This window comes from Beta vulgaris, chromosome 4 (genome assembly GCF_026745355.1).
Source record: "Beta vulgaris subsp. vulgaris cultivar EL10 chromosome 4, EL10.2, whole genome shotgun sequence".
NCBI lineage: Eukaryota > Viridiplantae > Streptophyta > Magnoliopsida > Caryophyllales > Amaranthaceae > Beta > Beta vulgaris.
In genome coordinates this window covers 40,511,780-40,523,328 of record NC_079205.1, presented here as the reverse complement: position 1 = coordinate 40,523,328, position 11,549 = coordinate 40,511,780, and the positions used below count along the sequence as shown (strand labels likewise).

Here is an 11,549-nt window from a genome sequence, read left to right as displayed (position 1 = left end):
CGATGAAGTGATCTCAATTCTCATGTGAATGCCTGAACAGTTGGATTGAGAAAAACACCCGCCGAAATTCGTTAACCATCAAAGGCTCATAACTCATTGGCAGTTAGAGGCAGGTAATGCATCGAATCGAACATAACCACGTGGATTTCCCTTCCTTTGTTGGATTCCCAAGATAGGACAAAATGAAAGTATGGGATCTTAATATTATTAGAATACTAATTAACTCATGTTGTTCATATTTCATTACACACTTAGGATAATTAATTAATTAAACAACATAGAAACAAGAAACATAAAATAAAGATCAGCTTCATTTGAACGATAACAGGAATCATAATTAGAAGGGAAAAGAGGCAAAGCCAAAAAATAAAAGAAATTACAAAAAAAATAAGATAAAAAGAAAGTAGGGTGTAGCAAACATAGTGGGGCCCTTTTTCTTTTTGTTTTGTTACTGTTATATAATTGGCTTCTTTAGTTGCCTTTTTATACCAAACCCTACCTTCACATTTTTGCTCTCCCAACTTCTTCATTTCTTTGTCTCTCAAGAGAAGTTTTTCTCTTAGCTTCCTGGAGAGAAAAGCAAGCTCAAGAGAGGACATAGAGAAAAGAAGTTGATCATAAATGGCTCCTGTTTCATTGCCTCCCGGTTTTCGGTTTCATCCAACAGATGAAGAATTAGTAGCTTACTATCTTAAGAGGAAGATTAATGGTCGTAAGATTGATCTAGAGGTCATCCCTGAAGTTGATCTCTATAAGTGTGAACCTTGGGAGTTGCCAAGTATGTTCTTCTTGCATTACATGTTATTTTTTTACATTAAATGGATTCCCGTTATGGATTTTTGTTAGAGATATGAGATATTTTCCGATAATATATGGAAAATATATCCTACATATATTTTCCGATATCTCATATCTCTAACAATTTTAGCTACATGTTTCATTCTTCTCCAGTTCCCTACTAGTTGTTCCACTTATTTTAAAGGTTAAAATTCACCCTTTTTTCATACCTAATATAAGTAATCAAACTTCATATACATATATATATCATGCAAGATCTTGTTAATTTATTTTGAGGCATTTTTAAAGTATAAATATTTTAAAATTACATAGTCAAAGATATTTAATGTCAAATACATGTCATTTGTATTGTAAAAAGAAGTGAAAGCTATGTCTGAGACCATTTTTCAAATTATGATGTTCATGCCCCTGATGTCTAATAGTCTTATATAAACAGAAGTGTAGGATCATTATTAAAAGAATAGATATGATCTGATACATAGTATCACACAGATAACAATGGTCTTATGCTATTCATATGTGTTGTTCGTTCAAGCTGTCTATTTATGAAGCAACCTTGGAAAGTAAAGCGAAAACGATAAGCTTAAGAAGAAACAAAGAGTGTTCATTCAAGCTGTCTAAAGAAACCTTCTGTTTTTCTCCTCTTTTTGAAATAGATAAGATAACTTCTCCAATCATAAGCAGTGCAGAAAAGAGAATAAAACATATTTCTTGGAGGATTGATCGTTTACTAGTCAAAAGAAATGCTTTGCTTTATTGGTTTCCTTCCTTTTTAGGGCATTCTGTTTCTTCCTTTCTTAATATCCACGTAGTACATATTATGCTTTTCTTTTGTAGCACTTCCCTTCAGTTTAGCTTCTTCTTTTTTCTTTTTTAAGAAAAATTATCAAAGAGAGAACAAGTAATAATTGAAAAAAATTTGTGATATTAATTATAGGTAAATCTCTATTGCCAAGTAAGGATTTGGAGTGGTATTTCTTTAGTCCTAGAGATCGAAAGTACCCGAATGGATCAAGAACTAATCGTGCAACGAAGGCCGGTTATTGGAAGGCTACAGGGAAAGATCGAAAGGTGAACTCACAATTGCGAGCCGTAGGGATGAAGAAGACGTTGGTGTACTATCGAGGAAGAGCACCTCATGGCCATAGAACTGGCTGGGTCATGCATGAGTATCGCCTTGATGAGAGGGAGTGTGAAGTTGTTTCTGGTTTGCAGGTACGTACTTAACCCCTTGGCTATACTATCTTTTATTAGTAGTATATCTAAGTTTCTTAAATGAGAAGGGCTAGAGTATTAAATTATTCCTAGGACTCTAATCATCGGCTTAAGCTTTGATTAAGTTGGTCCTTTCACAACAAGGAGTACTTAGAATATATTGTGGTTACATATAATTTAGTTTCCATAGAATTTACAAATGTCCTACATACTTTTGGATTATTCGCAATTAAAAATTTGACATTCATCTTCATGGAGCAAGTACTACAAATACTTTAATAGTCCTTAGATCGGACTACATACATGTTCTAGGGCTATATATTTTTTCACCTCACTAATTGATTCAACAAGCTAAAATTAACCATATAGTCCCATCCTATTGAATCGAATATATGTTCTATGTTTTTTCTATTATGTTAACATAGATCATATTAAATCAATCCAAATATGTTTTCTACTCTTTCTTTTAACATTTTAAAAGTTCTATTGTCTTTAAATGCTAGCAACTTATTAAGTTACTTCAAATTATCTTCCATATATACGTGCCCAAAAAATTCTGACTATAATTTCTTTTTTGTTATCAAATGATTTAGGATGCCTATGCACTATGCCGAATATTCAAGAAAACATCACCGCCTACCCCACCGAAGATTTCACCGCAGTATGCAGCTTACACCACAAATATGGCTCAAATGTCAAGTGATCAACAGTCCTCAAGCATGGACATGTACTCCGAGGGAAGATGTGATGACTTCGATAGCTCCGCCTACTCGGTACCAATTGAGAGATGCTCAAACAATAACTTCAGTCGAGGCTATGCATCATCTTCTTCGTCGCAGCATCGTAATAATATGGGTGATGGCCAATGGTTGCAGTATTTAAATGATCAAGAAGGTTTCAGCTTTCCAACCCCAACTTTTCAAAATTGCGCCTCCAACGTCCCATATCCTCCCTCTAAGGTACGTACATACTTTTACTATAGATCAACTCATAGGTTATTATGTTTTGGAGGTAATATAAACACCATCATGATCTTGGCCTAGTGGTTAAGATTGAGGTGATGTGAACGATAAATCACAGGTTCGAACCCCCCTTCCCCTCGTTTGTACTTTGTACTGCCTTCGTGACTCATATGAATCAGAAAAAAAAAATATAGTCATACCCGTATAGTTCTATCAAGAGAATTCTAACCTATAACGTTAAAGTTTAAAAAGTTCTATTCTTTACAACAAGTATATTCAATCTTGACCTCCAAAGAAAACATAATGCTGATTTGACTGAATTAGGATGGAATTAAAAATACTTGCCCCTTTAAAACCCTTGTGTATTTCACCTGTTTTTTCAATCCATATTTTTAAGTCACACTTGTTGCCAATGACACCCTTAATTCCTAAAGTTTGTTTTGTTGTTCATTTTCCTTATGAAGGTTGATATTGCACTAGAGTGTGCAAGATTGCAGCACCGTTTCTCATTACCACCTTTGGAAGTAGAGGGATCTCCAAACTTTGGAGCAACGAATCTCTCTGATATAGAACTGTGTCAAACATTTTTCAACAATGGCAGTACAAATACCGGAGGCGATATCCTAGATGAAATCCTTTCAGTAGCTCAAGCTCAACAAGATCTGATTAATCAATCCAATTCTAACCCAGTTATGATGGGAGGACAAAGCTACAACAGCAACAACTATGTTGATCCAATGAATCAATTAGCGAGCTCGTCGACGCCGGTAATGGACAATACATGGGAGGATATGAACACCAACAGGTTGGTTGGAATGGGAATTGTAGATGAACTAAAATCGGAGAGGATGGTGGACTTTTCAGATTTGGTTGTTTTTGGAGAAAGACATTCGGATAATAAGGTACATGTAAAATACTTCAATGTTCTTATAGCTGACTTCTTTTAAGAATTTACATGTCATCTTAGTCTACTTCATTTTTTTTTTTAGTACAAGGTGAATTTACAAAATGCATCACGTATCATACATGCCACTTTTGCTCGTAAAATGATCGATATGATAGAATAGTAGTGTTATCCATACCATACATAATAAGTATATTTTGGATAGATCTTGAACACAACTTTTTGAGAAAACGCATACTTATATAACAAATGAGAATGAATTTTTCGTGCTCTAATGAAAAAGTGATGTAACTTCAAAAAGAAGATATTAGAAAAAAAATCAGAAAAAAAGAAATTTTTTTTGCTCAATTTTTTGTGAGTGTATAACTCTAATGAACAAATGTTGTAACTCTAATCCAATCGTGTGGTTGAGATTCATTCTCATTTCTCATGTAAGTATGCATTCTCATATGAACTCACTTCTATATATATCTATGTATATAAATATATATAAATATATATATAAACTTATCTACTTCTTAAATCTCAAAACTTAAGTCTTATAATTTTTAGAAAATTTGTGTGTTATTTTATAAAATAATGGACAATTAATTATATATGATCATAGCAAATGACATAAAGTTACACACAAATGATATACAAATTAAAGAAGTTTTGGGGTTCCCCTTACAGAAAAAATGACAAGTTATGGGATAGAAGATTTTGATTCTTAGGACTATCCAAGAACATAAAATTTCAGGTTAAGTTGGTCTCTCTGATCAAAATTTATAAATTATATATATGCTAGACTGAAATCATAATTTATAAATTTTGAACATATAGCTTCTTAACCAATTTGGCTTTACATTTCTATCTTTTCTTTTCTTTTTTAAGGCGTTTACATTTCTATCTTGCATTGCAATACTTTACCCGCTCACTTTTTATAAAGTCAAAGTTCGTTGTCTTTTTTTTTTTAACGATAGCTAATCGTCATGGATGTGACTAAGTTTTACACTGGTTGCATGCCTTCTTATTTTATCATTAATATATAGGGAAAATAATATATTATGTGGAATCGTGCTAAATACATATTAATATCTATTTCATAATACTTAATATATTAATGATAAGCATACTTTTTGAAAACCATTAAAGACTATATGCCAAAGTGTTGAAAAATGAAGGGAATAGTTATAATTAAGATGTAGAAGTATTAGAATTTAAAGATATGGATCCACTAATGCTCCAATAATTATAGGTATCTTGATATTTATGAGACTTAATTTTTAATGCTTCAACAACTTTCTGATTTAGTATTCTATCTTTGATTGACTTCACAGAATTCCGAGAGAGACTATGGTATCATCCCTATAGACAGCACATCAACATTATTCCAAGGTGACCATAATATGCAAGGTATTAGTCATACTCATATCCCTTTCAATCTTCTTGTACTCTTCTTTCCTTAATCTAACAAATCTTTCTTACTAATTAAATCACATTACACATGCAGATGATAACTCCAAGAGCTTCATGAACGACAATGATATAGACAACTTCTCAAGCACTCCAAGCTTTGAGGTCTTCGAGGAAGTCGAGGTGAACCAAAGCTTGTATGTTTCATCACATTGGTTAGCCGAAACCCGATTTCACCACGTACAACCTACCAAAACAGTTCAAGTTTACTTGCAACGTGCAATAGGATTGCAAAACACAAGCATTGAGTTGTTTGAAGTTGAAACTTGTAGAAAATCATCATTTTTCAACAAAATGGTGGGATTTGCCACTAATAGTTTCAAAGGAACTGGGAAGTTGTTATCAACAAGAGTGATTAGTGACATGAAGACGTTGTATGTGGAAGATAATGAATTTTTTGGTAAATTAAGTAGCACCAGATATAGGGCTGCTTGCTTTGCCAACAAGGTAGTGAATAGGGTTTGGCCTTCACTAACTGTTGTTTTGGCTCTTTGTACCATATGGGCTAACCATGTTATACCCTCAGCTTAATTAGGTTTCTATATTAACATAATTGATTTAATTTTTCAAACATATACATTTTAGGTTATTCCTTATTCAAGTAAGGTGTTAAATCCACCATTGCTAGGATATTATTGTAATTTTTCTAAGAACATACAATTCAAACTACTTGATCCTTTAACAAGTAGTAATTAACATTACCTACTGTAACACTAATAGAAGTAAAGCGTCAAGGTGTTACATTACACACCAAAAAACATTTATGCAGTCAGATTTGTCTCTCTCAAATGTAACAAAGAAATTCATCTTTAATTCATATTTTTCATTTTCAATTACATGGTTCCATTGTGTTCAAGACTTTATTTAAATTTTCCTTTGATTTGCACCCAACTGAAAATATTTTCCATATCGATATCGCCAATTTTTGGACTCTATATGTCACCTTTTTTTTCAGCAAAAAAAAAAAACGATTTTATTCGTAAGCGATAGCCAAACGACATTTACAATCAATTTCCGAAAAATCAAAATTCCAACAAAAATATATAACACATCAGAACTAGATCAGGATGACGTCGAGTGTCACGACGAAGCATGATGATAAGGTGTGAGGAAAGCATCAAAGTGCTGAAATGATGCAGCAACGTGTTGCGATCTTCAAGCACACCCAACAAGTTAGGAGTTTGCGCTCATCGTGCATCTTCCTAGTATCATCTCGCGGGGTGGGTCTACACCCGTGAGATTTTTCGCCCAAGTGTAGGCTTTGTTGCCAAGCTCAGTTTCTGTCTCCAATTAGGTTCCTAATTGTTCTCCTATTATAAATTTATCAAGTCATTCATTATTTTATCTATCATTAAGTTCATGAAGAAGAGAAAGTAATTAATCTAGGAAAGACTTCTAAATAGAAAATAGAAAGTCTAGAGAAATTGAATCATCATCCAGCAACTATTATCTCACATATTCGATGTCCTGGTGTGGTGTTGTGGTTTCTCCATGTGTGTTCTATGGTTTTCATGTTAAATCTTGTATGTTCTCCATTGCTTATTTATCTCAATCCTGTTTGTTATGCTTCGTTTGCTCGATTTGTTAGGTCTTACAAAACTTTTTTACTAACAGACCATTGATTTCCTAACAGACCATCAATTGGTTTACAAAATTATTGTTATGAGGTTTTATTAAGTGAAATATAGAGTCTGAAATAGTTCCCGGTTTCTCCTTGGGAGAGTTTTTCTGTCTCTAGGGTTTCTCCTTATGAGGGGTTTTTCCTAGACTTCATCGCTAGGATTTTCTTCTTTTTTAAGGTTTTTTCTTCATTCTTTAACCTTATTTCTCTTTCTCTTTCATCTCTTTTCTTCTTAATTGGCCTCAATAGTAAATCTTTATAGGGGCTTCCACTGGTGCTATGGTACCGATAGTAAGCCCCAAAAACTCCTTTAATTGCTTCCAATAAGTATATCCCATCCTTAAGATGATAGTTATTTTAGGGTGTTCAATTTCTTTTTTTGTTCGTCTGATGAAGAAGGAAGATATAACAATCTCTATTTTCTGTAAGAATCTAAAAGACCACGGAAGTATTTTCACCCAAACGACTATGCATGAGCGGAAGTTAAGCCGAATCAGAGTGAACTCATCACATATTATATTGATTCGGATGAAGTTTTTTATTAAGGCTATTTTTAATCCAATCTGCGATGTATCAAGTTAGTGGTGGCCATGGGCCAGGCTGGCCCGCGGGCTGCCCGAGCCCGGCCCGTTCCTGGCCCGGCCCGAGCCCGCTATGGGCCCGGCCCGGCCTGCTGCTCATAACATGGGCTGTGGGCCGGCAACGTTTGGGAAATTTGAAAGTCAGCCCGGGCCCGGCACGAGCCCGCTTTTTTGGCTCGTTCAGGCCCGTGGGCTGGGCCCACGAAAAAGATGCTCGCAGTCGCTTGAATGTGTGCCGTTGAGTTGAAGTACTCTCAATAACTCTCCTTTTGCTGCAAATTGTGAAGGTAAAGTGATGATAATTGATGACATTGTGTCATAGTGTCATTGTGACAATGACAATACATATTAAGTACAATGTCACAAATACACAATGTATTGCAACGTCCATAAATAATCCATATGCACCAAGCAACAAGCAACGACTAATTTTACAACAGATATATTTACAACGGCTAATTTTTTCCTTTCTCTATAATTACACCAAAATTTCAGTATTTTTTCCAAACAACTCATCACTCTCATCTCATCATTCATTCTTCTGTATTATTTCAATCTCCTCAATTTAGAATTATCAAAGTTCTCAATTCCTAAATAACAAAATCTCTCAATTATACATTAACACTTTGCTCTTAAAATTATTAATAGTACTACTACAAAATTACTTGTTGTTGGGTGAAGATTTTTTGGAGATCATTCAAGAAACTTTGAAGTTGCGATTCTCACATTTCCTAATACTATTTCTACTATATTGGTTGTAAGATCTAACTCAGCTTTGTTTCAATTATTTTTAGTTTATTATTATTACTAATCATTTTCTATTTACAATTAATATTAGTACGTTATTAGCTATTATTATTGTAATTATTAGCTATTATTATTGTTAATTGATTCCTTTTATATTAATTATGTTATTTTGTTAATTTTAATTGAGTATAATTTGTTTTTGTGAATTTGTTTCTGCAATGGCATCAAAACCAAATACCTTCCAAAAAACACACATAGCTACTTCTAGTGACCAACAAAACCCAAACATGTCTATGCCGCCACCTCAAAACATGGGATTAATCAGTTTAGCCAAATGAACCAACCGTTTTCTGCATTCGATATGAATCCCCCTCCGGGATTTCAACCAAACGCATACCAACCCTATTACGGATTTGGCACACCACAAGATCCTAGTTCTTACCATTCCACCCAAACTATACCTCAATTTTCATCAACAATGCCTAGCAGGGATCCGGATCTAGTGGTCAATCAGTGGATAGGCCCTTCTCCGAAATCCCAAATCCATTAGATGAGTGGTGTACGGAAGAGGAAATGGCAACTAAGAAACATCGAAAAAGTAAGGTTTGGGGCTACTTTTTATTAAATAAGGATGAAAGCAAAGCTAAGTGCAAAACATGTAACATGATTTTATCTGCTTTATCTAAACAAGGGACGGGTCACTTAGTTAGACACTCCAAAAAATGTGGTGAACCCTCTAGCGATCCAGCACAACCCAAAATCTCTCAGTATCATCCACACGGTTTCACTTACAATTATGAGAGGGATAGGGACGAACTCGCGCAAATGCTTGTGCATGCTGAACAACCTTTTCTTTTTGCTGAGAATGAACCTTTTAATAATTACATCAACAAAGCACTACAACCTCAACACAAGCCAATTTCTAGAAAAATGGCTCGTTCATCTGCGATGAGAAACTATTTAGAGCATAAAGAAAGGTTAATTCAACTATTAAGTAATCTTCCTTGTAGAGTTTCTTTAACTGCAGATGCATGGGATGGTGGTTATGGACTACATTACTGAGTGTGACTTGTCATTGGATAGATGATGAATGGTTGTTGCAAAAGCGTATTATTCATTTTAGAATGTTAGAATACCCCCACACTGGTCTTAACATTGCTCATCATCTAATGCAAGCTATTGATGAGTATGGTCTTAGGACTAGAATTATGTCCATGACTTTTGATAATGCAACATCTATGACATATAGTGCAAACATGGTCAAACAACAATTACCTGATTTAATTTTAGATGGAGAAGCACTTCACATTAGATGCATTTGTCATGTTTTAAATTTATGTGTGAGAGATGGAACTATTGCTATTGGTCCTTTTTATGAGAAAATTAGAACTGCAATTCTTTCTATTAACAGTTCTTCTATGAGACTTCAGGAGTGGAAAGCATTTTGCGTCAGCAAAAGCAAAGTGGTAAAACTCAAAGCCGATTGTCCAACTAGGTGGAACTCCACTTATGACATGTTGAGTAGGGCAATCGAGTATAAAATTCCAATAACGATTTTCTTGAATCAAAAATTTCCACAAATGGCTTTATTAGAAAGTGATTGGAATAATTGCGAAAAGTATATGAACTTCTTACAATTGTTATATAGCATGACCCATTTTTCTTCTGTTTATAATCCATGTTCTCAATCTTTTCTTAGTAATGCATGTTTACTTGCTCAACTTTTTTATGAGCATCGTGGCGAAGAAACTTATGATGACTATCTTCCAGCAATGGAGGTGAAATGGCGCAAATATTATACGGAGCTTCCTATTATTTATGTTTTGCTTCTATTTTAGATCCAAGGCAAAAATATGATGGTACTTTCTTGTTACTTGATATTTTTTTCAATGCATGCTACTTGAAAGTGATGTTGGAGCTTTTAAAACTAATGTGACCACTCGATTTTTCGAACTATTTAGAATTTATGAAATTAAATATGGAACAGTTACTCGATTTGCTCCTTCTCAATCATCCAAGAGCGTAAGTAAACGGTCAAAAGGTTTATTTGCACAAGCTGCTAATATGATGTCTAAATTTTCTGGTAGTGAATCATCCCGAAGAACTCAAAGTGATGTTTCTGAATTACAAATGTATCTAAGCTATGATTTTATGAAAGGTATGGATGATGAAGAAAAGTTTGGACTTGACCTACTGGAGTGGTGGAAAGGACAAAGCACAAAGCATCCAATTTTGGCGGCGATGGCTCGTGATATTTTTGCTATCCAAGTCTCATCAGTTGCATCTGAACGAGCTTTTAGCGCATCAGGAAGAGTGCTAGATGATAGAAGATCAAGTTTAAAACCCGAAACTCTTGAAATGTGTGTCTCTTTCAAAGATTGGTTAGATGCCGAAGATCGATCTCAAGATAAGTCGTATGTACTAAACGATAATGATGAAGGCACGTCGGCTTCTGGATCTAATAGTTCTCAATCAATTCAATTAGCCGACGATCTTGAACAAGAAATAGATGATGATGATGATGAGTGATGAAATGTAACTTTTTTATTGTTTGTAATGTCTTTAGTTGTTAAGAATCTAGACATCTAGTTATTTTGTTCCTTTTCAATATTATCAAGAGTTCAATAATAAATTTGAGGTATTTTTCAAGTTACAATGTTACCGTAAATAAATTTTCTTTACTTTTTACTTTTTGTTTTCACTATAATTAACTTATAAATACAAATATATAAAATAAAAAATAAACTTAAAAAAAGAAAGAGAAAGAGAAATAAAGCTTACAATATAATTCTAGTAAAGTGACAACAAATCTAACAATGCTAGACAACACTACAAGAAAATAGGTTTTGGGCAACAAAAAAATTCGTCCCCCAATGGGACAAGTTCGTTGCACAAAGGTTTGGGCAACGAAATTTTTGCGCGCCAATTTCGTCGTCTTAGGCTCGACGCCCAATGTATTTTGTGCGTCGAAAATTGTGGTCGTTGCACAAACCACATCTTGGGCATCGAGTTACATTCGTTGCCCATAATGGTTTTTGTGCTACGAGTCCGTATCCGTTGCACATTTATGAGGATAGTTAGGCAACGAGTTTCTTATGTCGTTGCCCATAATGGTCTTTGTGCAACGAGTTCTTACGTCGTTGCCCAATATTACTGAACTTTGTGCAACAATTATTGTTTTTTGTCGCCCATTATATCTTGTAGTCTTACATGACATGATGTCTTGGGCAACACCAGTTTCGTCGCCCAAAATGCTTTAGGCTACG

General features: G+C 34.3%; 1 protein-coding gene across 1 annotated transcript; it reads left to right on the top strand.

Moving 5' to 3' along the window:
- LOC104907698 (NAC domain-containing protein 54) lies at nucleotides 1–6,167 on the top strand. Its single transcript, XM_010696665.4, has 6 exons — nucleotides 1–778; nucleotides 1,736–2,013; nucleotides 2,607–2,972; nucleotides 3,440–3,877; nucleotides 5,199–5,274; nucleotides 5,372–6,167. Exons 1-6 carry the CDS (start codon nucleotides 622–624, stop codon nucleotides 5,863–5,865), a joined length of 1,809 nt encoding a protein of 602 aa, XP_010694967.2. The 5' UTR covers nucleotides 1–621; the 3' UTR covers nucleotides 5,866–6,167.
- The last annotated feature ends 5,382 nt before the right edge of the window (nucleotides 6,168–11,549 follow it).